The sequence below is a fragment of the Melanostigma gelatinosum genome (assembly GCF_949748355.1).
Source record: "Melanostigma gelatinosum genome assembly, chromosome: 17".
NCBI lineage: Eukaryota > Metazoa > Chordata > Actinopteri > Perciformes > Zoarcidae > Melanostigma > Melanostigma gelatinosum.
In genome coordinates, this window is record NC_136650.1 from 21860557 (window position 1) to 21887471 (window position 26915).

Below are 26915 nucleotides of genomic sequence, written 5' to 3' on the forward strand. Positions count from 1 at the left end.
AATCACAACCAGGATATTCAAGAACATTTAAAGGTATATAAGCGTTAATGGCTTTGGATTGCCAATCTGTCAACAGATTGTAACGTAACTAAACAAGCGAGACCGTCTCGGTTACCTGTGGACTGATTTCTTTGTGAAGGACGGGGAAAGGATGTGAGGAACACGTGTCCTCCAGAGGGCCTCTCCTCGGCTCCCCAGCACCAACGCTGTGTTAGCTGACGTAGCAAAAATACCGTCTTGAGCGTGTAAAGTCAGCGAATCATCCAGACTCCCTGGGCTCATCCTTTTCGGATAATTGGCTCGCTCGGCATTTGCAAATTACTTCATCGGCTAACGTTCCTCTTAGATGCAAAATAAACAGATTCTGATTGCGAGGAAACCAACGTCGCGTCCGAGCACCGGAGCTCAGGGAAATCTAAAACAGTTCCTTGATTCCTTCGCCCCCTCTGCCTCCTGTGCACCCATTTCCTCGATGCTGAGCAATAAGTATTTTTGCGCAGTGCTTTGAATCACTTTGAATGTTTTCTTGCTCACTGCAGTTAGGTTGGGGCAAAGGGGGGGAAACCCCAGCTGGAGCTGGTTTACACCATGACAATGTGTGCGTGAGGGGGGGTCCATGCATGTGTATGTCTATCCCTGTGTGTGTGTGTGTGTGTGGGTGTGTGTGAGAGGGTGTATGTCCTGGCTGGGTGTCCTGGTAATGCTGAGACCGCCGGTGAGCGGGTGGGTTTATTTTTGGGTCAGTGACAGTGTGTCAATGGCCGCAGATGCGTCGGAAAGGAAGGCTCTGAGATACAAGCAAACCCTGGTCAGTGTCGCTCTCGTTCCTCTTGTTCGTTCTCTCTCTCTGTCCATCTGCTGATCTCGACGTCGGCCTCTCCCTGTCACGCGTATTGTGTTGCTCCACGTTTTCTTTCCGTGAGTCTCTCGTCATTGTGTCGTGACGCACCTGTAGTGGCAGTGCAAACTGCATGTGCACGGATGGAGCCTGTCTGACTTGTTGTGTGTGAGCCTGTGAATGAACTGCATTCAGTTGTGTGTGTGTGTGTGTGAGTTCTAGACATTGTGTGGACCAATTAGCTTTATGTACAATAACAGGGTCACGCAACAGGTGCTGAGACACCGTGCACCACCTTCACCCCTGATCTTGATATGCACACACACACACACACACACTTTGTCGCTGTCTTGCCGTTTCCTCCTCTCCAGGCCGGCCACCTGTTTGCCACCCTTTCTGCGCCGTGTTTCTTCGGCCCCGCTTGGTCTTAGCACAACTAAGAACTACTTTCGTGGTGTGTGTGGCGCAGTCTGTCTGAACGTCGTGTGTACGGTGTATGTGTCCCTCCGTGTACATCCGTGATCGTGTGTTCACTCTTGTGTGTTGGGTGCTCGTTCCATGTGTGTTCCATCAAAGTGAAACCCGATCGTGCATTTGTAGGGGTGCTAATCTTCACTATTCGTGTCGTTCCATGTATGTTTTCGGACACGGCAGTGTGAAGGGCGTCTCATCTGGAGGATTGTCAGCACGGATTTGGGATGTTCTGTTGAAGAACCCTTGTTTTAGGGATGTGCATAGACAGACTACTAATAGAAGTACTAGCAGCTTGATAGGCAATGCAATACAGTAGCCCCTCCTTGTTGTGGGTACGCAGGTTACACTAAACGGGCTTCTCTGGTGCTGAGCACGGAATGAGTGTGTGTGTGTGTGTGTGTGTGTGTGTGTGTGTTTGAAGGCCATGCGGGCGATGAGTGACAGTGTAAACAGAAGTCTTCTGTTTACACTGTCACTCATCGGAGCAGAGCTATCAACAGGAGTGTCTTATCACTTATTTATTCATTTGATTGTGATTTTGAATGCATCGTGTGTGTGCGTGTTTATCTCTGTGTATGTGCGTGTTTGTGTGTTCTTATAGTTTGATAGTCACTTGATCGCTAAATTTTAAGTACACAGAAAACACAAAAAATGAGGTATAATAATAAAAATAGTTCCCCTTCTGCAATCTGCTTCAAAGTCGGGGCACGTGATCATGGAGAGAATGTGCGGAGTTAACCCCGTCTCTTAGCATTCTAAACGCTTTTCACTGCATCTGAGCTGAATGAACAGAACGAAATGCCTCCATGTGTTGGTTTCATTTACGGAGACGCTGCTTCTCTCCTCTGTGTCGATGTTTCACAGAGATCGAGGCTCAGATCCTCCTCAACACACACACACACACACACACACACACGCAGTCATGTCAAAGAGGCCCTCTGAGACGGCTAGCGCAGTTCACGCTACACAACTTTAGCCTTGATTTTCCACTCGCCAATGAGTTTTGGAGCTCCCCAACAAAGAGGCAAATTAGCATTATAGCTGTTAAAAGATGCAAGCTGAGCGGCTTGAGGACACGTCACCTAGCAGGCTACATATCGCAATCTGTGGGGAGATTTTGGAAAAAAAAATGAATCGCAATCTGGAAATAAATGAAAACGGATACCATAGGGCCATAAATGTAATTCATGAAAGGTGCTCTTGAAAGGTGCTTTATAAATGTCTTGTTTTTATGTGGACATCAAGTGGAGTTTAAGCATCTTCTCTTGCCGATTTGCTGGACATTCGGTTCGATTATCTCGTTGATTTTTCTTTGATCAGATAAGTTTAACCTCTTTTATTTGGGCAAAACTCTCGTATGACTGCTTGGAATTTGACAGCTTTACCATTTGAAGAAGTTTTGCTTTGGTTTTGCTGTACCTGACCCTTCCACTAGCTACATCCATACATTAGCATATCTGCACCGTGTGGTATTTAAATCAGAAACTAAACTAAATTGTCAGAACATTGGGAAACTTTGCTCTTTGCTGCAGTCTTTTCCGTCCACACTTCCTCTCTATAAGTCCTTAAGGGTCTAAAAGACAGCTGGAAGGACGGAGAGTGAGAGAAATAGGAGAAACTAAAGGAATATGATGAGGCATTGAAAGGTCCACTGATGGTGTGGGAACTGTAATGAGGAATATTGGATCACACCGCTACTAAAATTAGCCCTGAGTAGTGTTTCACCGACAGAGTAGGGGGGCAACGAAGGAAGGAGCAAAGTGATCAGTGCCGAGTAGAGTTTCACTGTTCGAGAGGGAAAGCGGGAAGGTGAGGTGAACGAGGTAACGCAGCAGGACTGCGGTCGGGATGGATGTCTGACAGCACAGCACGCTCTGGTGGACCGTGCCGGAGCTGCATAGCAGTGAACAGCTGATTGCACTTCCAAACATGCAACATTGGTGTCTCAACTGAATCAAATAGAGATGTTCAATATATGTGCATTTGGAGAAAATATTATGTTACATACATGTATACATTTAACATGATTTATTTTGATAAATGTGGATTAAAAAACACAATTTTCAATGGAAACAGAAACAATCATTGCTTAGGTGTGTGCATCTCTAAGGCTCTTTCTGTTACGCTGCTTTATCGTGGTGTAACGGACTTACACGTGTGATCAATTGCACAGTTTAACATTCGATCATAATCAACAAATATTTAGTCAAATATGCGATCAGGACATCGGCATTCGTATTTTTTGTTCGCCGATCTCTGATAATGTTACATTGTAAACAATCCGTGTTTAAATCAACAGGAGGAGAGCTAGTAACGTTAGCAGCACCGCTAACGGCTAACCAACAGGAGGAGAGCTAGTAACGTTAGCAGCACCGCTAACGGCTAACCAACAGGAGGAGAGCTAGTAACGTTAGCAGCACCGCTAACGGCTAACCAACAGGAGGAGAGCTAGTAATGTTAGCAGCACCGCTAACGGCTAACCAACAGGAGGAGAGCTAGTAACGTTAGCAGCACCGCTAACGGCTAACCAACCATCCATCAATCTGTCTGACCATGAACCTGCTAAATTAGAAGCTGTTGAAAGGCGACTGCACGGACATCCAACGTGTCAGCACCAGATGTGACTTATCAGCTTGTCGGTTGTATTCCTAGAGTTCTATTGTCTGCTGTTGATGTACCACATATATATATATATATATATATATATATATATATATATATATATATATATATATATATATATATATATATATATATATATATATATATATATATATATATATATATATATATATATATATATATATATATATATATATATATATATATATGAAGTTTAGTATTTAGGGTACAATACTGAAATATTCGACCCCGCTTCAGTGGTGTAGATGTAGAAATACTTTGTGATGAATTGTGATTGTGAGAAGCGGGATTGAGGAAAGTGATTTTAGGTTCTGCGTTGACAAAAAGTATAGCCGTCACACAGTTCGAATCTTTATATTTATGTGTATAAAATTCATCAATATGAAATTTGAAGTGTACTCTTTTACTCTTTGTTGACCACTGGTGTGTTGACATAGTTTTGTTTCATGTTGCTGTATTTGTCAAGAGGACTTCACACTTCATATCATTTCCATAAGATTACCCAAACACCTGTGTTCCGAGTAGCAGCGCTAGGCAGGTTGTAGGTGTGAATATACAACAGTAAGACGTGTGCGTGTGATATCGTGTGATTAAATGAAAGGATGAAACAATTGCAAGAGGGCATCTCCCACTGAAAGAGATGTCTGTGCCAGAGAGAGATGAGAGTTGATCTCTTCCCCAGATGTCCCTGGCAGTTTTCATGGCGTCTGTCCAGAGGTGATAAATCCTGAGGCAGAGCCCATGTCTCCCATTAGAGCTGTTTGGGTCAACACATGGTCACGTCTATTTTTAAAAAGGGACTCTTCTCTGCCAGGCTGCCAAAAAGGAGAGCACTATCACAATCTACATTCTCTCCTTCTCAGGAACTACCTGACCACGTTTATGTCTAAGAATTAAAAGCCAGATATTTGTAGGATTTCTTCTCTTCTGTAGTAATGGATTAATTGGTTCACTGATTGATTGACAGCTCTATGGGGAGTACCAAGAGACCCAAGGAGGCTCCGGCAGACGGGAGGCCACTCGCCTGCTGACCGAGAGGCAGATCAAGAAACATGGCAACCGTCACCGCAGCCGCGGCAGGGGACGCCACGGCCGGCGCGGCCCCGGTCAGGATGGACCCCACAGCCGACACCAGCACGGCTACCACAGCAGGCAGAGGAACAGGCGCCAGTCCAACATGGAGGCAGAGGGCGATGAGCAAGATGAGCAAACGGCTAAACCCGACCTCACGTCCTCTATGAAGAAGAGGCGCTCCTACTCCAAATGTAGAGGTGAGCAAGAGATGGGATGACAAGATGGAAAAAGGTAAGGGCATGGATAGATTCCTGATCATTCCTCTTGTTTTGTGGCGTTTTGGTTTTGTCAGACTGCATCGCACGGGTGCAGAGATTCCTTGTGACCCGGTTGGGAGAAGACTGGATCTTCCTCGTTCTGCTCGGCATCACAATGGCGCTGGTCAGCTGGACAATGGACTATGCCAGCGCAAAGAGCCTGCAAGGTAGGACTACAGGGCCCATAATGCATTGCAGAATCTGTTAAAGTAAAGCAAAGGCCGGTGCAACATAGACCAGGTACTTGCATCTTCCGCTCTGAATTTTCTCTTCTTTTCAATCCATTGTTGTTTTGATCTTCCTTTCCTCTTGTTTCTTCCACCTCTCCAATCTCTTCCTCCCTCCCTCTCTTCCTCCCTCCCTCCCTCTCTCCCTCCCTCCCTCCCTCTCTTCCTCCCTCCCTCCTTCAGCCTATAAATGGATCTATGTGGAGCTGAGGGGGAACATCCCCCTGCAGTACCTGGCCTGGGTTTCATATCCTCTGATCTTCATTCTGTTCTCTTCCCTCTTCTGTCACCTGGTCGCGCCTCAAGCTATCGGTCGGTACCCCCCCCCCCCCCCCCCCCCTCTTTCCTCATGGCTTTGTTCTCTCAGAATGTCTCTTTAAGATGTAATCCACTGCATATCAGACGATATACATTTAAAATTCTGTCTGCAACATCACATCCTGGATGAAAGTCCTCTCGGCTAATCAGTGAAGTCACATCCGGTAACATTTGACTGGGAACCCTGTGGAGTCCCTGAGGCTCATCTTACAGAATACAGAGGAAATCTTTCCACGTCATCTCATTCCTTTTGTCACGTGAGGAAATTACTCACACGCTTTTTCTCTGCAAAGCAAGAAGAAATGGTTTGGAAATGACACTATCCAGAGTAGAACAACATCAACAAACAAACGAGGTGTAGCCTCACTAAGCTCGAGTTGTATGGTCATGGAAGTGCTTTCAATTTGTATCCAGCTTTTTTTAAATGGCTGCAAATCGACAGCCGCTCCAAAGTCAATTGGACGTTTTTCGATTAAAACCACGATACACTAATGTGAGACACACGTCTTCTTCTTTAATTCAAACCTCTTTGTCCCTTATATCTCTCTCAGGTTCTGGCATCCCAGAGCTGAAGACCATCCTGAGAGGTGTGGTGCTCAAGGAATATTTAACTCTCAAGGCCTTTGTCGCTAAAGTCATTGGTCTGACTGCTGCCCTGGGCAGCGGGATGCCCGTGGGCAAAGAGGTGGGTGATCCAGATATCAACACAGATTGATGAACTTATCTCACCAGCACCCTGCTGCCTGATGTGATCTTCCTGCTTTGTGCTCATCTCCGTCTCTCAGGGTCCATTCGTGCACATCGCCAGCATCTGTGCTGCAGTTCTCAGCAGGTTCATGTCCTTCTTTTCGGGAGCTTATCAGGTGAGCTGATGTCAGGAAAGAGTCTTATTTACAGGAAACTTTTGATTGTGATTGTAAAAAACGAGATATTCCTCATCTATGCGTCGCCTCTGTGCTGTCTCAACCCTTCCTCTCTGGATCAGTAGAATCCGTACTGTTACACGGACATCCTGACAGTGGGCTGTGCTGTTGGGGTCGGCTGCTGCTTTGGTACTCCACTTGGAGGTACACAGTCTTTTCTCTTTATCTCTCTCATTTAACTGTGTGGACGACAGGAGACTGAATTTGGGGCTTCAGGGATCTTAAATTATCCACAAATTGAGCCGTTTTACAGGAAACACAAGATTGTTTGCATGTTACTTTCTGTATCGGTGTTATTCTGTCTGTTTGATCACCGGTTCCTGTCCCTGTTTCCATCCTCCACCAGGTGTGCTCTTCAGTATCGAGGTAACATCCACATACTTCGCTGTGAGGAACTACTGGAGAGGATACTTTGCTGCTACATTCAGCGCCTTCATATTCAGAGTGTTATCCGTGTTCAACAAAGACGCAGGTACCGATGAGAGAACACACATTTATTAAGATGTTGACTGTCTTTCAAATGTTGTACCGGTGTGTGTGAGATACTGCACAATATTACGTCACTTTCTCTTTATCAAACATGCACTAGAGGGCACCCTTACGTCAATAATCCACAGCAAGCTGACACTTCTTTTGACTGACGCTCACTTGCTTTTCCACTAGTTGGTGTTCTCCACCATGTAGCAGCAGGACATTTGAATTCCTCAATCAGGGGACTTAAGCCGTATATTACATTTCTTTGTGTTAAATATGTTTTCTTCAGAATATTATACACCTGAGCTCCCACGCTTTAATGTCACTCGCCATCATTCATTATCAACTCATCCGAACCAATTCATGACTTTACATGTCCTGTGCGGTCCGGCATTGGACAGTCTGAAGAGCCGCAGTGCATTTTGGGTCGGTTGAGTGAGCATCCTGGCACTTCTCACATACGCAGTGTATGAATGTCACCTGTGCCTTTTCTCTGTCTTCAGTCACCATCACCGCTCTCTTCAGGACAAACTTTCGCATGGATTTCCCTTTTGACCTGCAGGAGCTGCCAGCCTTCGCCATCATCGGGTGAGCGACTGTACAACTGAGACAAAGATGGATGTATGGCAACGTGTGTGTGTGTGTGTGTGTGTGTGTGTGTGTGTGTCTCTGCGCAGTTTGTCTCCAAACTTCCCAGTAGACAAGATATAAAATGTTAATAAGTCAAACTTTATGCAAATGTCGCATTTAAAACACGGAGAATCCAATATTAGTTCAGCGTTTAGCTCGGGGGAGGAAAGAGAGAGCGGAACAGAGAGAACACAGGTGTGACGTGGGGTTCTTTGTGCAGGATCTCCTGTGGGTTCTTGGGGGCCTTCTTCGTCTATCTCAACAGACAGGTGGTGCTGTTCATGAGACGACCCAACGCCATGACCCGCTTCCTCACCAAACAGTGAGTCTCTGTGTCATTCCAAAGGTTTGAGGATGCTATGCGATCTTCATACTTAAGCGCTTACAATTAACAAATATTCATTATTTGCATCAAGTATAATTCTTTAGGATTTGGTAATTACAGATGATTTCTAAAGTTTGTTTCATTAACGAGCCTTTTTCCTCCTGTTCTTCGCTCCCAGCCGGCTGATTTTCCCCGCTGTGGTGACGCTCGTCATCTCCACGCTGACCTTCCCACCCGGCTTCGGACAGTTCATGGCGGGAGAGGTCAGAGCTCATGTCGTCTTGTTCTCCCTCCTTTCACTAACCTGTAAACAAGACGGAGTCCACGGCGTCTACACCTCTCTGTACCGGCACGCAATGCTGACAGCTGCAGAGAGCTGGAACACACAAACCAGCAGGGAAAGAACGGCGGTAACTCATTTAAAACACGGCGAACGGGTATTTATGGAAACACCTGCTTCAAAACAACACACAACAAAGATTGAAATTCAACATTTTCAAACTGTGACCTCTTGGTGCCACAGACATAAATGCATTTCTATTTCTGAGTATTTGGCAAAGCGTGACAGCAGGTTAGATGAAGCGTTTTTAATGATTGTAATTATGCCTGGGCAGTATCACGATGTATCACGGTATTTAGTCCTGATGTTATCATTTTTAATACATTAGTTTCCTCAAATGTTTACTATTGCTAGCCCGGCAAAAAAAAAAAAAAAAAAAAAAAAAAAAAAAAAGAATATATATATATATATATATATTTCATGTATTTTGAAAATGTTTTTGAAACGAATACGTGTCATATCAATAGGGAACCCCTTTGAAGAGTAGCTCAGTGTGTAGGTAGTGTCAGTAACGTGAGGGAGAGAGACTATACGAGCATATCCTCCGACTTTTGTTCAGCTTTTCTTTTTTATTCCTTTTTTCTACCGACATATACGATGAACCCCGGTGAAATGTCAGGAAGGTGTGAAAAAATAAATACCAGCCGAACCTAATCGTGTGTTTCCCCGGCGCTCAGAATAGACCACTGAGTGTGAACCAGGTGTGTGTGTGTGTGTGTGTGTGTGTGTGTGTGATGTGCTGTTTTAAAATCAGAGTGACGGTGTCGGTGTTGTCCCCCCCCCGCAGCGGCGTTATGCAGATGCAGGGGTTTGTGCTGTCATTTGTTCCTGTGAGTAAAACATTCTGAGGCGTCTCTGCAAATGTGGTGCAAAAGGGTTGAATTCGTCATTCATGAGTCTTCTAAAGAGAGTTGCTCATTGGACGAGGCCGTCCGCTTCCTGGATGACTTCCTGCCTGCTTGTCCCACTTGACTTTCTTCCTCCCTTCACTTTTTTTGTCTCCTTTTCCTCATGCTCTCCTTCCTTTCCTTATTCTCTCTATCTGTCCTCCTCTCTTCTTCTCCCCCACTCGTCATTATCCTACGCTTCCTCCCTTCATCTTCTTCTCTTCCTTCCCTTCGATCTCTCTTTCTCCCTGTCTCTCTCCTTCTTGCTCAATTTTCCCCTTCTTCCATTTTTCATCCCTTTCTCTCCCCATCCTTCTTTCTCTTTCCATGCTCCCCCTTTTTTGGTCTTCAGTTTCCTTCATGCATCCTCATCTTTATCCTCTTTCCTTCCTCCCTCTGTATTTCCCTCCTAACTCCCTCTTTACCGCCACCCTTTCTCCCATTTTACCTTCTTTTGGCTACCTCTCTTACCATTCGTGTTTTCTCCTCCCCCTTTCTTTTGCCCTGTCTGTCCATCTCTCTTCAATTTCTCCCACTCCCTCCTCCACCCTTGTTCCCTCTTCCACACTCACAACCTTCCCTCCATGCTCTCTGCCCTCATGCCTTCTTCCCTCCTCTTCCCTCTCCTCCCCCCCTCTCCAGCTGATGCCGAGGGAGTGCATCAACTCCCTGTTCGACAACTTTACGTGGACAAAGATTTCGGAATCTCCTCCTCCGGTCGGACTGGGTCTTTCTGCCGCCTGGCTGCACCCTGATGTCAGTGTCTTCCTCACCCTGCTGCTCTTCTTATTCATGAAGGTGTGTGTGTGTGTGTGTGTGTGTGTGTGTGTGTGTGTGTGTGTGTGTGTGTGTGTGTGTGTGTGTGTGTGTGTGTGTGTGTGTGTGTGTGTGTGTGTGTGTGTGTGTGTGTGTGTGTGTGTGTGTGTGTGTGTGTGTGTGTGTGTGTGTGTGTGTGTGTCTTTGTCTTTGTCTTTGTCTTCCTGTCTAAGCTCAACAGTGCTGGCAAGCTGCCAGCAGCTCTAGCATTCTTATGTTTTCTTGAAAGCAGCTGCACACACACACACACACACACACACGCACACACCCTGGAGAGTTCCATTTCTTTCTATCTCGGTTGTAATTTGCATCGACATGAACACCGACCTGGTGTTGACTGTGGAGCTGCAGAAAGTTGAACTGTCTGTAAAAAACACCCCACAGTGTGCAAATAATCACTCTCACACTACGACCGACCCAAACAACCACAGCAGCGTCAGGCGAGGAATGAGTTCAGATGCAGCGAGCGGCGTATCTGAACGCCGCTCAGTTTCAGTATCAGAAACTGATGTGACGACGCACAACCCGTCGGCTGTGCGGCGTCCACTCCCAACAGCAGAACCTGCCTCCGCCCATACAAATGGTGGTGTCATTGACATTCAGACGATGTCGGAGTAGAGGACCTCATCCAACAGCGGCCTGATGATGAGCTGATCGGAATATAGCTGAGGATTATTACACCTCATCCAAAACAATGTCATCAGACTCCAGCAGAGAAAGAGCCCCGGCGTCGACAGCAGCGCGATTCACCATCAACGAGTCGCCGCGTCCGACAGCACGCAGCGGTGTTTCGCGCTTTGCCTTCTGGGAAATCTGTCTGTGTTTGTGCTTCTCTTTGCCTGTGTTTCCCCGTCTCCCTTTGTCCCGCACGTGATTAGACTCTCATTTACACGCTGGATGTTAGGGTGTGTTTTACAGTGGAAGTTCAGTTCAAATCTAGGACCAGTTTGGCTTAAAAACTTGGTAAAATTAGCCCATTCTACATTAAATGTGCAGGTCGTAATGCAACAAAATAGGAAAAAAAAGCCAAGGGGGGTGAATACTGTAGTGAAGCACTGTGTTGATGTAACGGCAAGAAAGAAAACATATTGTGTGTGTGTGTGTTTGACTGTCGGGATTAAAAAGAGACGGAGACTGAGCTCAGTCCACCCTGTGAGAGACGTGCTCGTGACGTTTTATCTCGTAGCACGGTCATTATGTCCTCAAACTGACGACACGCGATGTGTCGAATGGTAATCTGGACGGCTAAAATGTTACTCGGTCCAATCCCTTCAAATCAGAAGTGAGAACGCCCAGTATGTGGTGCTGGTGAAACACTCTCTCTCTCTGACACACACACACACACACACACACACACACACACACACACACACCACAACTCCAGAGCTTGAGTAAAGCTGGTCATTATCGCTGATCAGCAGCCAAGAACAGAGTGTGTTATTAACGGGAGCTGTTCTGAAGTTCCATTCTGAGGAATAAAGAAATAGTTTGGAGACAAACAGTGTGCCATTTGAAGGTTCAGCTCTTTCTCCACCCGCACAGAGACTTTACGTCTCTCCTGCTGCAGTGAAACACAAGCAGCCTGATGAGTATCGAGTGGGGTGACCTGCACATCATCGAGAACCGAGAAGAGAAACACACACCTGTTGTCCTGTTTGCTCTCGAAAGAGAACGACGGGATCGAGGCTTGTTTTTCACAGCTTGTCCAGCTGAGAACAGTGACGCCGATGACAAGTTCAGACTCAAACCTCCGCCGCACGAACACATGTCACGGCCAGAAGGCCGGGCTCACACCTGCTTTGTGCTTTTTCACAGGTGGTTTCTAACAGATTGAAGAGGCTGCACTTTGCTGTTGATGGTTCTGAGTTGTTGTCTGAATAGAGTTGCACGTTTGTTGTCTTACAGTTCTGGATGTCCGCCGTGGCCACCGCCATGCCCATTCCATCGGGGGCGTTCATGCCCGTCTTCATACTGGGTGAGGAAGAGGATTATTATTGGTGGAGAGCAGTTCTTTGCCCATCGTCAGTGTTTGTTTTCACTGTTCTGAAATCTTAACAACAATTCATTCTGTTGCCGGTTAGTTATATCTAGACGGGTCTCATGTTCCCAAGGCTATTGTTGCATTCACTTTCATAGGAGCGATCAGATTTTATCTTATTGTTCAGCATTATCCATAACATTTTAGGAATCAGTGTTTATTTGCAGTGGTTTGCAGTTCAGCTGTTGTTTTTGTCGTGTGAAATACTTTGGAGTGTGACCTTTACCAGTGCTTCACTTTAAAATATGCATGTGTGTGTGTGTGTGTGTGTGTGTGTGTGAAAATGTGGCCTTTTGCACCGTGGCGCAAACCAAACATCAACATTTTGCAAACTCTTAAATGCGTGTGAGAGGAGCTTCCTGCTGTTGCAGGCTTTCCCCTCAGACTCTCGTGGTGTTTTGAACATCATCATGTTGGAAGTGACTCCTTTCATTCGCCGCTCCACCATCTGCTGTCGCTGGAAACACAGACGACGGGAGTTGTGGAGTGAATTAACGTGGAAAAAGTATTTAACGGCAATAGAATGTAAATCTTTCAAGTTGTTCCGATACCAGTGTTGGAAATGACTCTGCTGCGGACTAACATGCCGGATTGGGTGTCGACAAGCCAGCGAGTCAATGCACCGATCCGATATCATGAAGTTTATCAGCTCATTTACGCAAAATGTCTTTTTTTGGGGCAATATTTTACCCTGTTTTGGACGCACTGGTATCGGTCGATACACAAGTTCAGGCATTTATGGAAGTATGTTTACTTTCAGCAGTTTGAAAGGGAGTTCCTTTGACTCGTTCTCTGCCCTCGTAGGAGCTGCGTTCGGCCGGCTGGTAGGGGAGATCATGGCCACCCTGTTTCCTCATGGGATCGTGTTCGATGGCATCCTCTACCGCATCATCCCCGGAGGCTACGCCGTCATTGGTCAGTCTCCTTCTTCCACCTCTTGTGCAGTCCTTCTCTTATTAGCTCCATCCCTTTTTCTTTGCATGTTGACAACTGAAACGTTCAGTTTCTTATGCGGCAAGACTAACATGTCACGGGAAACGGCAGGGAAACCAGCATCCAGACCTCCCGGTACCTCACAGGCACCTTCTCTCTGATTGACAATCATCATCAACAAGTATTTCATGTTTGAAAACCGTTTTCATCAAGCTGTCCACCTCCCCTGTGCCTCCTCCCTGTCCTCCTCTTCCTCCTCCTCTCCTGTCACCTCTCTCATCTTCCTCCTCCTCCAGCTCCTCCCCCTCCTCATCCTCCTTTCCATCAGAGCATGCGGCCACTTTGCTGGGTTCCCTCTGCCGTCCTCACCTCAGCCTTCCTTCAATCCGCCTCCTGTTCCCGACAAAGCCCCATCGCTCCTCTTTCTCCCTTGATCCCTCCTTACTTCCTTGGTCTTCCTACTGACGTTTCCTTCCTTTTTATTCTTCTATCCTGTTATCCTCCTCTTCAATATGTTTTACCCTTTTGTTTGCTCCCTGTTTCTTCTCATGTACCTTCTTATTAATCTATTTCTTCCTCTGAACCCTTTCACCGTCTTTCCCTTTTGTCACTCAGCACTTTTGTCGCGTCTGATTATCTTTTTTCTTTTTGATGTGAGTCTCCAGTTCCTCCTTCATTTCACCCTCTGTCTATTCTTCCTGCCTAAATGATCTTTTCCTCAACACGTCTACATCTTGTTTATTCTTATACACCTCTCTCTCTCGTCACTCCATCCTCCCGTGTCTTCTTACTTCCACTACTCCCCACTTCCTCCCCCTTTTTCTTCTTTAACGTTCATCCTGTCCTCCTGTTTCCCCACCTTCTCTCCCTCTCTATCCATCCTTCACCCCCCCCCCCCCTCATCCCATCCCACTTCCCTGACAGGAGCGGCAGCTTTGACCGGGGCCGTGACTCACACGGTGTCCACGGCGGTGATCTGCTTTGAGCTGACGGGTCAGATCTCCCACATCCTGCCCATGATGGTGGCAGTGATCCTGGCCAACATGGTGGCCCAGGGCCTGCAGCCCTCCCTGTACGACTCCATCATCCAGGTCAAGAAGCTCCCGTACCTGCCGGAGCTCGGCTTCGGGCACTTGAGGTTCGTGCGGATTTCACACGGCAGACCGTAAATGGTCAACACTCACTGGCTTCTTTTGGAGAAAGTTCGTTCCTGCAGTGTTTTCATCTTACAATTTCAGATCAGGGAACTTTCCAGTTAGGATCTTCAAGACACAGAGCTGCAGTCTTAAAGTTATAGTGTGCAGGAGTTAGGGGGGTCTATGAGCAGAAAAGGAAAATAACAGTCATTATGATGTTGTCATTAGTGTATGATCACCTGAACCGTGAAGGCCACCGTAGTTCCCCAACACGCTTGCAGAGGGAGGGCGAGTGAAGGGCTATTCGGCTGCTTGCGATCTGCCTCCTCACCACTAGATGCCACTAAACCCTGAACACTGTAGCTCAAAGATCTAACTTGTTAGGCGAGTGAGTTACTTGCGCAGTGCTCTTTGAGGGGTGCATTTTCCTTTCACAACTTGATTTGCGTATTAACTAGTTGACGTCGGTAAACGTCGGTGTGGTTTCAGTTTACCATCTGTGTGTCCGTCCTGCAGCCAGTACAACATCGTGGTCGAAGACATCATGGTGAGAGAGGTGAAGTTCATATCGTCTCAGTCCACATACAGAGAAGTCAAACTCCTGCTGGACTCCTCCTCGCTCAATGCCATCCCGCTGGTCGACTCCAAAGGTAAACACATTTCTCCAGGTGCCTTAAAACAAAATGGAATGAAAACATGTGAACCAAATGTCTTGGAAGACTATTTGAACTGAGATCATGAACATTATCGCAGTAGTTCAGCCGCTGTTGAAGTCTGCGGGGGGGTAACTCTTCCTCTTCCTCTTCCTCTTCCAGACTCGATGATCCTATTGGGCAGCATTGACCGGTTGGAGCTTCTGGCTCTCTGTGATTGGTGGTTGTCCCCAGAGAGGAGGCTGCTGATGCAGGTGAGGACGTCAGAGACCACAGCTCCGTGGCACATAACCGTTGCATGTACGCTGCAGATCACAGCCTGTGGATCATTGAACGTGAATGTTAACACAAGTATGCAGACAGCAGATATTAACCCTATAATTGGGTTTATGTGTTTTGTGTTCTGTGATTCTGTCGGTAAATCAGGCGGCTTCGTGGGTCTTGTTTTCAGTGGAAGCTGTTTTTGTCAGACAGAAATAGTTTGAGGATCTTAGACCAGTGATTCGTACAAAGAAAGATTCAATGAAAGGAAACTCTGAAGGTAGAAATGTAAACATTGTATCAATTGTTTGTTTGTTTTGTGTGTTGACTCCACTTCAGAAAGTCAAACATTCATCCAGTGTTCTGGATTTTGGAAGAAACCTCAAATCTCAACCAGTACAACTTCAATTCATGCTTCTTTTGGTTCTTCAAATCTTTTTTATTTTATTTTAGTCGTATTTACTTGGATTTAATTTGAGTTTAATTTAGTTTTAGTCAATTTTCAGAGTGCCTTTGCCCGTTTTAGTTTCATTTTTTCAGAAAAAAAGAAGTATGTAGCTTCATATACATGTGTATATATGCATATATTATTTATATATATATATATATATATATATATATATATATATATATATATATATATATATATATATATAATCTGTGGTTCAACATCACGAAGGTTGACAGAAGTTCATGCCGTCTGTACTGATATATTATGATAATTTAATTTGAATTCATATTGTTCATGTTTATTTTCATTTTCTTTTACATTTCAGAGAATAACTGCTTCAAATAAAGAGCAGGTGTTGAAGATGTTATAATAATTCATTATAATTCTGATATTGCTGCTCACATGACTTTGGATTCAGTGTGAGAGCCTACAGGAGCAGAACCAGTCTCAGAAGCACAGCTGGGAGTCCCTCTCCTTCATGGAGGAGGAGGAGGAGGAGGAGGAGGAGGAGGACGGAGAGAAGGTGGAAAGATGAATACGTTTTATTGTATTTATTCATTTGTTCGTTACTTCGCTGCTCGTTATTCATCCGCTTTTCCTTTTGTATTCGCTGACAGCACTTATCTTTTGTTTTCAGTTTATTGAACCATCTCATCTTGAGATGAGACATCATTTTATTTCACCATTTGTTGTGAAATCTGCTTTATTATTAATATCTATCGTCTGCAGGGCAGCCCGGTGCAGGAGGAGAGGAACGGCCCTCTGCCTCCTCCGAAGCCTCAGGAGTCCTCCCCGAACCACACTGCTCCTGTTCCTGGTGAGCTGCAGGACCTCACATACCTGAGCACATCTTCAGTTTATATATATATATATGTATATGTATCAGTGGAGGTATACATTATCTCTGCACTAGCACACTCATAAGTTGCCGACTTTCTCGCTAGATGTGGCGTCTTTTGTAGCTCGTGCTGCTTCGGTCTTAACGTCTACCAGCTTCGAGTGCCACTCCAATGTCCAGATTCATGAAGGAGCGAATCAAACCCTGGAGGACAACAGCTACTTGTGATCTCCGTCCTGAGCTCGCTTACACTTGTTTGACTTGTGGAGTCGCGGCTCGGCAATAAAAGGCCGTATGGGGCTCGTCATTGTGATATTGATTCCTCCAGACAAGTTCTGCCGATGGGTGATGTGATGAGATTTGTTCTTTGCGCTGTCTCTCCCGCTTCTCCTCCTCAGAAATACATGGACTGATATGACTCAGCTTTTAGTCAGAGCCCAGATGGTCTGTGAAGCTCAGCGGGTTCTCGTACGTGTTGAGTACATCAGAGGACACAGACGCATCTCCTTGGTGTTTTTTTTGGTGGTGGACGAGAAGAAGCCGTATACCCGGCAGCTCCACATATGTCCCTCCAGCTATTCATCTGACTCGCTGGTCAGCGTTACACACAGTTTGTGTGTCTCTGCCCTCAACAGACGTCAAACAAATGGAATTATTAACTTTGCAACTGTAATCGCAATTACAGAAGATTTGGCCGAATGTTGGCTGCAAGTAACCAGAGTGTGTGTGTGTGTGTGTGTGTGTGTGTGTGTGTGTGTGTGTGTGTGTGTGTGTGTGTGTGTGTGTGTGTGTGTGTGTGTGTGTGTGTGTGTGTGTGTGTGTGTGTGTGTGTGTGTGTGTGTGTGTGTGTGTGGCTCAGTAAACTTCTCAGTGGCTGATCACACACAACAGACAGTCTCCGTGTGAAATGGTATCCAGGCAACAACAATAAGGAGAAGCACGGGCTGTTCTCTCAGAACCTCCATTTGGTTATTTTCTCTAACAGCTTTAAGTCTTTCAGAAAGCAGCATCTGTATAATTATTCACCCACTGCATCTCTCTCTCTCTCCCTCCCTCTTTACCTCTCTCTCTCTCTCTCTCTCTTTTTCCCTCCCTCTTCACCTCTCTCTCTCTCTTCACCTCTCTCCCTCTTCACCTCTCTCTCTCTCTCTCTCAGAAGAAGGTCCTCTTCAGTCGGTGCACAACACACTGAGGAGTCTCTTCACCTCTCAGAGCAGACAGACAGAAGGACAGTCACAGGTGTGTGAAAGCACTTCTCTCTGCGTGTCTGCATCGCTTTGTGAACACGTATACAATCAGAACGTCCTCACTCCTTAGTGACAGACTAACTCACCAACTAACTCACCAACTAACTCACCAACTAACTCACCAACTAACTCACCAACTAACTCACCAACTAACTTAAACTAACTCAAACTAACTCACCAACTAACTCAAACTAACTTGTCAACTAACTCGAACTGACTCACCAACTAACTCAAACTAGCTCACCAGCTAGCTCAAACTAACTCACCAACTAACTCAAACTAACCCACCAACTAACTCAAACTAACTTGCCAACTCACTTAAACTAACTCACCAACTAACGAACTGACTCACCAACAAACTCAAACTAACTCACCAACTAACTCAAACTAGCTCACCAGCTAGCTCAAACTAACTCAGCAACTAACTCAAACTAACCCACCAACTAACTCCCCAACTAACTCAAACTAACCCACCAACTAACTCAAACTAACTTGCCAACTCACTTAAACTAACTCACCAACTAACGAACTGACTCACCAACAAACTCAAACTAACTCACCAACTAACTCAAACTAGCTCACCAGCTAGCTCAAACTAACTCAGCAACTAACTCAAACTAACCCACCAACTAACTCCCCAACTAACTCAAACTAACTCCCCAACTAACTCAAACTAACTCACCAACTAACTTAAACTAACTCCAACTAACTCACCAACTAACTCAAACTAACTTGCCAACTCACTTAAACTAACTCACCAGCTAACTCGAACTGACTCACCAACTAACTCAAACTAACTCAAACTAACTCACCAACTAGCTCACCAGCTAGCTCAAACTAACTCACCAACTAACTCACCAGCTAACTCGAACTAACTCACCAACTAACTCAAACTAACCCACCAACTAACTCACCAGCTAACTCAAACTAACTCACCAACTAACTCACCAGCTAGCTCAAACTAACTCACCAACTAACTCGAACTAACTCACCAACTAACTCAAACTAACCCACCAACTAACTCACCAGCTAACTCACCAACTAACTCACCAGCTAACTCAAACTAACTCACCAGCTAGCTCAAACTAACTCACCAACTAACTCGAACTAACTCACCAACTAACTCAAACTAACCCACCAACTAACTCACCAGCTAACTCACCAACTAGCTCGAACTAACTCACCAACTAACTCGAACTAACTCACCAACTAACTCAAACTAACCCACCAACTAACTCACCAGCTAACTCACCAACTAGCTCACCAGCTAACTCAAACTAACTCACCAACTAACTCAAACTAACTCAACGTGTTGACTTGTGGTGTCACACCGGACACAGACAGCGGTGACCTGAGTGAAAGTCCTGTTTGTTTGACCCTAAACCTCCTCTCGTCACTCTACGTCATCATTTCAGCCTCTAGAGACAACAAACGTAAGCATGGATGGTAATAAGCTGCTTGCACAAACAGCCCACACAGGCCGGTTTGTTAACAGTCTGTCGTGTTGGTAATCCTGCTCACTAACGTCTTTGTATGTTTCTACTCGTCTGTGTGTTTTACCTCTTTCTGAAACCTTTGTGCCCTTTTCTCCGTTCAGCCGATGTCTGGCGTGAAGAAGTGTTCCCTCGTGTTCTGAACCATTCAAATGCAAATGGCCGCTCACCCTTCAGGCAGAGCCATCCCAGAACCACACCGGCACCGATATGATATGAATATTTATCCGTTGTTCTTTCGCGGGCCGAATGTTTCATTACGAGGCCTGCGTTCTATTCAGGCAGGTACACTCTTATCTGATCGACACGCGTGAATACACAACTGCCTCCTCATCCTCAGACAGAAGTTGAGCATCGAGTTCCTTTCAACCTTCTCGAATGGAAATGAGGAAGTCGGACGCTGGAGGTAGAGTTATTATTCGGCGTGGCGGCGAGCCGGGCTCACAGGAGGAGTAATACATGTCATCTGTTTCCACGAGCAGGAAGGGAAACACATTGGAAATAAGCACTTGCTTGCAAGATTAGAATTAGATTCCTGTGGCGCTGTGCCTTGTGTATTACCAGTCTGATTTTCTATGATGTTTTTTGGATTCAATCCTATTCCTGCACGGGCGTTGTTTCTACAGCAGGGAGCGACGACTCTACAGGATATCAAATGAGACACGCAGCACCACATCTACAGCAAGCCATCCAGCCAAACCGCGGCTGAAGTCTGGCTGTCAATCAGGCATTTGTCCACTTCAGCAGCCACTGATGGAGGGTCAGCACTGACGCTGACCTTTTAGGATATTATCCGGCCGGTGCAACCATGTCGGCGTCTTGTAAATTCTCACGTTAGTGTAATTTCCGCGGTTACGGTGACAAATGAAAAGAAAGGGGAACGCAGGCGAGCAATTACTGATTCAGATTATAAAACAACGAGGGACCCGGTGAAAATGTCAAACCTTTTTCATTCACTTGTGTGTAAGTGTTCAGAAGGTGCAAAGACGTAGAAACATCACTCCTGTTTGACTGGATGAGCTGCTGGAGCGAAGATCTGAAGAAGACCTCAATGAAAGCAGCCGCATTACAATCGAATGTGTGTGTGCAGTTTGTGAAAGACGTTCCGAGAACAGATGACACATCGTATGTTTTACAGAGGAGTTACTGTCTCTGTAGACGGTTTCAGATTGTACAGCGAAAGAGGACACAAACATGTCTCACCACTCATCGGTCTCTTCCTCCTCCTCTTTGTCTCCAGGAGCCCTCTCCTCCCCCCCTGTCAGACACAATGACACCAGAGGAGGTAAGTCTATGATGGAGGTTTTAATTCACCAAACCTAATTAATCTGATGATGTAATCCTGATGCCATGTCTTCAGTTCCTGTGCACATGCAGAGCGACAACGTCCAACTGTTTTAAGCACCTTTCTTTTATGATGTGAGCTTTTTAGTATTTTAATCGCTGCGTCTCGTCTCGGCCAACGTTCATCAAATGAACTTGTCTGCCTCGCTGCCGTGTTTGGTTCCTCTCCATTTCTAGACTGGCACTGCCGAGGGAAACGTATTTAAGATCCATAAAGAACAGTCTCCGAGGTTTACTGATTATGAAGTCCAGGCTGCATTCAAACCCACGTCACATGTAGGTCGCCGGTGTTCTGTGCCACCTTTGAGGAGACGACTCAGAGTCGCGGCTCTTGTTAACTGCAGTGTGAACACAGACAGAATTCAAAATGAGACCCAAACAACGTCGTGCCCTCCGGTCTTGTTCTGTCTGCTGCTCTCCCTTTACGCTTCCTGGCACCTTCCCAAAATAAATGCTCCATAACATCATCGGCCCTGTCGCAGCAGGCGGAGGCTCGTAGGTAAAATCCATAGAGAGGCTAAAAGGTGTCAGAGATCCTGATCCTGAGGGGGGGGGGGGGGCACGCAGGGACGCAGCACAAGGTTTCAAGGTGTTTCACAGCTGCAGAAGCTCTCAGTTAACACCTTAACACCAGCAGACAGCTCAGTATTTACAAGATCAACGGCTAATATCGCTGCCGTATGTATATGACTTTTACATAAATACAGCCTGATGTTTCCCTCAGGCGGAACTGCTTCATTTGAGTAGAAGCGACATCATTTCCACCTGCGTGAGCTCGTTTCTTCCTCCGCTGCTGCAGATCAAAGCGTGGGAAGAGGCGGAGACGGACGAGCCGATGGAGATCGCCGAGATACGAGTCGACCCTTCCCCTTTCCAGCTGGTCGAGAGAACGTCGTTGCACAAGGTTGGTGTGGAAAGACTCCGGTAACCGGCGGCACGGCGGTCAGGAGATGTTAGAATGCTGGTTCAGCAGCTGCCTGAGAGCACCTCGCCTCCGAACCGTAGTTTAGATTCTGTGAAAACAGGATGTCGGCTCGGCACACGGCGGGGAAAAGGTGAATCTTTAAGACTTCATGTTAGATGTTTTTAAAGAAGCGACGATGTGGGCGTTGTGCCTGTTGGTTCGAGACAAAAGAAGCGGCCACGGGTTGAACTTCACAACTCGCTGACTTCCTGACCAGCCCAGACACAGAAGCTCCACTGCAGCAGGTGGAGGAGAGTCCGTGTTCACTGTGCGGGCCAGCGGTCGGGACATCTCTGTTGACCCAAGGGTGCGAGGCGAGGAAAGGAATCAAGGACGTACAAACTGAGCAATGATAGGAGCCCGCTGAAATCCACTGTTTGTGTGGAGACAAAGAAACGATGATTGCTTTGATTCTTCAGTGGATATTTGCTGTTTTTCTCAGTCGTCTACCGTAATAAACCTTTTTGACTGTTGATATATTATCATATATATTCAACTGAAGGTAGTATTGCCGTTGGTGGTGTTTTTGTGTCATCAGTGTAACTTAATTTTCATGGTAATATCCAGAGTATTCATGTACACAGAGGAGTTTTATGGTGGAGGTGTGCCGATGCATTCCAGCCGTAGAATGAACAGAAGACTGTGAGCGTGGAAACTCCTCTGGCTTCCGTCTCTCTGTCTCCGTGACGTCGTGTCTGTAAACTGTCCGGAGTCTGAGAGGGAGAAGTTTGTCCTGATCTGACGGCTTCTCTCTCTGTCTCCACAGACTCACACCTTATTCTCTCTGCTGGGACTCAGTCATGCTTATGTGACCAGTATCGGCAAACTGGTGGGAGTGGTGGCCCTGAAAGAGGTGAGAGGCGTCTGTGTGCTTTCTCTTCACTCAGCAGCTGCCCGATGAAGGTCGGCTGAAACCAAAAGCAGCCAGAAAATGTGATTTGATTCATTGATTCCTAAAAAGCCTTCTTTCTTTTTAATACACTCAACTTCTTAAAGTCTTTTTCTGTCTTGACTTTGGAGGAAAAACAGCTTCTGTCAGTTTGTTGCTTCTGACTTGAGTCTCATGAAGCTCTTTTAATAATGAATTAGTATTTTATTGGCTTAATCAGTATTCCTCATGTATGTTTCAGGCTTTCCTTGATTTACGTCATTCCTTCTGTCTCCACCTCTTGTGTCACTCCTCCGTCCCTAAACCTCATTTTATTTTGTTTTCCTTCCTCCCTTCTTCCCATCACTCGTCAAACTCTCTCTCTTCCTCCCTTTTCTTGCTCACTTAACTTTCTTACACTTCACCTCTCTCCTCCTTCTTCCCCTCCATCTTCTCCCCTCTCTCCTTTATCTCCTCGTCCTTCAGCTCCAGAAGGCCATCGAGGGCTCCACCCGCTCCGGCGTCCGCCTCCGCCCCCCCCTCGCCAGCTTCCGCGCCCGTAACTCTGTTCCCAAACCTCCACCCTCTTCCTCCGCTGCTCCTTCCTCTCCAACCTCCTCCTCCTCCTCCTCCTCCTGCTCTCCCTCAGCTCCTGCTGCTCCCCAGCTCAAACCCCCGTCTCCCCCTCCCCCTCCCCCCCACCACCATTTAAATGACAACGAAACAGAGGTGTGCATCGAGGGCGGGACCTTGGAGGTGGAGGAGAGCAGCAGCAGCTCAGCCAGCAGGAACAGTTGCTCCAACAGCAACCTCACCCTCCCTTCTTCCTCCACTCCTCCTCCTCCTCCTCCTCCTCCTCCTCCTCCTCCTCCCTCCCGCCACCCTGAGACCCTTACAGAGACTGTTTGAGGGAGATGAAGAGAGTGATGATGAGCCAATGGTGTAGATTAGTCAAGAGTGATGGTTATGTTTTTTTTATCATGGAAAACGTTTTTTTAACGGTGTGAGTTGTTTTTCTTCCTGTTCTTAATTTGTTGCTCTGGTCTCTGGACACGCATTTACCTCTTTCTGTCACCACTTAGGTCGAGCAAAGATTTGAGACGGTCTGTTCGCTGAACGCTCCTCTTCTGTTGAAGGCAGTTTATCCGACGCTCACGAGTCCGTCTGCTGAGTTTCACAGATCTTAATCATCTCCGTGTGTTTTTAGACACTTGTCCCGCCCCCTCACTTCCTCCTCGTTGGGTGTTCGGGTTGTCCGTCCGTCCCGTTCTCGTGGTATCTCAGGAACGCTTTCAATTTAACAATGAATCCCTGAAATGTATTATAATTATCATTATAATCATTATATCATTAGTGGCACCTCAAGGCAAGGTAACCTACCTTATGTGTGTGTGTATACATTATATATATATATGTGTATATACATACACACATATTTACTGACTCAAACATAAATGCAGAATTAAGTTACTGCTACAGTATAATTATGATGGATCATATCTCTCTGTCACAGTGCTTCTCAGCATGACGTATGTTTTATTGACATAATATACTGAAGCCAGTGAAGCTCTGCCCATCAGTTCTACGTTACCTGATCGTCTTTATGTCTTTAAAATTAAGAGCTTTTCATCGGAGGAGAGCAGCAGCGATCTCTGTTGTTTTGAACTGGCAGCAGTCTGCTGCGGAAGATCGTCCAACGCCCCAAAACGACCAGCGAGCTGTGTGCTGACCCCGTGAACCCAGGGGTCCAGCGAGCTGTGTGCTGACCCCGTGAACTCAGGGGTCCAGCGAGCTGTGTGCTGACCCCGTGAACGCAGCCTCAGAGCGCATCTCTTCACGGTTAAGTTGATAGAAGGTGCAGCCAAAGGCGTCGGAGGTCCGACTGTTTCGCAAGGATGCCCTCCTCTTTCAGCAAAGACTCACATGACGACTTCAGATTGTTATGACATTATGAATAATGTTGCACAAAGAAATGCGTTTTTATTGACGTCCTTTATGCTCCAAAAACAGCGACGTGACAAAGTGATTCATTCGTGGCAGTGAATGACAGCTGGCATTTTGTCACATAACATCAACATGTGAAATGAAGATGAAGACCGATGGAGATATTTGCCTATTAATGCATTAATTGGCCTAATAAATCACCTCATTAGAAACCTATTGGATATAGATGGAGCTGTCATGATGATGATTGAAGCTGCTCATGTCAGACTGTTGGTGTTGGTTCTTATTCTGGTTCTTACAACCTGAGGGCCACAACGGAAATATGAAATGCTTTTTGTGCACCAATCCAAAGTGACTTAAGAGTCAAATAACAGCCACTACCCTCTCGTCTGGTGGTGGATGTCTGATTGATGATCTCTTGTTTTTCTTAAATGCACAGAAAGTTATTTTCTGTGTGTCTCAAACACAACGAGGACAAAAGAGTTTGTGGCGTCGTGAAAGAGAGTGGCATCATGGGAGTTGTCTTGTTTTTAGTCAGCTTCCATCAGTCGGGGTTCCTTCAGCGTTCATCGTCTCCTCCTCTCCAAAACAAACCGGTTGTTGAAACTGGTTCCTCTGGTAATTTAGGATCCTGATCAGTTTCTCGGGTGCTGCCTTAAACGTTTTTAAACCTTCAGATTTACCGAAAGCCTTTTCTTTATCTCAGTGTGATTTAAAATGTGTGTGTCCATTTCTTAAGAGGGCTGAGTTCATGTCTTGTGTCTGTCTGGTTGTGGTTAATGTATGTAGTTATTTATCTTTCAGTGGAGTCAGATGTTATCTCAAAATGTATATAACTTTGAAAGATGTTGTGAAATAAAGTTTTACAAAGTGAAAAGCTTGAACAGTTTGTGTTTGCCCGTTGTTCTCCAGGTCAGGTGTGTTGTACAGACCAGCACTGAGGAAAGGAAACGCATTCGATCTCCTTTACTCAGTCACCTGGAACAAGAACTCACCGCAGTCAATCGGGCAGAAATAGAGATCTTTCTTCCTTTAGAAATCTCATAAAACGATTGAAAATCTTTCACTTTTTTCAATACAATCAACACAAAAGACACAAAAATGTCATTTTTGAGTTGCTGGGGTTTCAAAGCTGCTGAGATTACATACAATTTGATAGCTGTGTGAAGTATAGCTGTCAGAAACTGAAACTGATTTCACTCTCACCACTGAATAAACCTTTACATCGGCATTATAACACATCAGGCACATTTGATCGGATTTTCATCAACGTGTTTTTGTTTTTACCTTTTAAAGAGATTTTCTTCAGAATTGAAGAATTGTTTAACACACACACACACGTGTTAGGGTTGAAAGCTGGGACCTTGTTTCTTACGCTTGGTTTAAACATTGATTCGATCTGTTCTGGGGAGCTGGTTGGTACGACTGACAAAGAATGTTCTGTCTTTAAATCCAGCAAACGTTTGACTTGCTCTTGCAAGTCCTTCGGATATTATTCAAACCTCGATGCCTTAATGTCTTTTGGTCCGTGCTTGGTCTCTATTATAAAGACCTCCCTGTGGTCTGGTTGTGTCCCAGCTCATTTTAAACATGCAGTAGTTCAGCCTCTCCTGGGGTGAAAAAAAACAACTAACCTTGATCCATTGCTTCTCATAAATACAGGCCTATGTCTGAGCTGCCTTTTATCTCCAAAATGTGATCGAAGTGTTGTTGAAACAGCTCACAAAATTCAACATTTTAGATGAATTCTAATGTGTTTTCCGTCAGAAGCAGTCCATTGAAACGTCATCCTCTGTTGTAGGTGAATGCTTTTGCTTTGGTGCTGCTGGATCTTAGCGTCATTGAGTACGGGGAACCCTGGACTGGTTCTCCTATATTTTGTTCTGTGTTGCTTGTTCCTTACATGTCTGGAGCGGCTGCTCTTTCCTGTGGTGTTCCTCAGGGTTCTGTCTTGGGTCCTATGTTATATCTGTTACCAATGTTTTGTCGATGATTAAGGACTGGACGGCTAACGACACGGATAAGACTGAGGTTTTTATTGCCTCAGAAAGTATGCCCTCCAATGTTAGTCACGTTAGTTAAGGCCTCCTGACGTTAGTTAAGGCCTCCTGACGTTAGTTAAGGCCTCCTGACGTTAGTTAAGGCCTCCTGACCAGGGCTTAGTGGTTATCCCTTGAGCTCGACCGAACACTAGCACTGACCGTGCTTTTGAAGTGGTCCGACATTATGGAATGCTCCTTTTATAGGCATTCGATCCACAGTCTCTGTTGCACGGGCTGTTCTCTCAGAACCTCCATTTGGTTATTTTCTCCAGCAGCTTTAAGTCTTTCAGAAAGCGGCATCTGTATAATGATTCTTATATTATTATATCTCTTCTCTCACCTGTTTTGCATGAACTCTACAGAAGTAATTAAAGTGATTGAACACCAGTGCGATTGTACAGCACGACTGACGTCTCAGTTATTTCGATCGGACGGAAAAAATCCCATCATAAGCCTCACTTCTGATCGTTTCCTACA

The 26915-nt window shown here is 45.8% G+C and overlaps 1 protein-coding gene across 1 annotated transcript; it reads left to right on the forward strand.

Moving 5' to 3' along the window:
* Positions 1–757: 757 nt before the first annotated feature.
* Positions 758–25265, forward strand: LOC306791498 (chloride channel protein-like; the record flags this gene model as incomplete). The annotated part of the gene is made up of 24 exons (XM_079288251.1): positions 758–808; positions 4923–5226; positions 5322–5453; positions 5697–5825; positions 6383–6516; positions 6617–6694; positions 6820–6898; positions 7101–7226; positions 7732–7816; positions 8079–8180; positions 8362–8446; positions 10053–10208; positions 12132–12201; positions 13069–13179; positions 14122–14335; positions 14850–14983; positions 15149–15240; positions 16117–16221; positions 16428–16515; positions 17693–17775; positions 20517–20561; positions 21420–21524; positions 22351–22437; positions 22939–25265. The coding sequence occupies 24 exons, from the start codon at positions 758–760 to the stop codon at positions 23359–23361; spliced, it is 3018 nt and encodes a 1005-aa protein (XP_079144377.1). The 3' UTR covers positions 23362–25265.
* Between the last annotated feature and the right edge of the window lie 1650 nt (positions 25266–26915).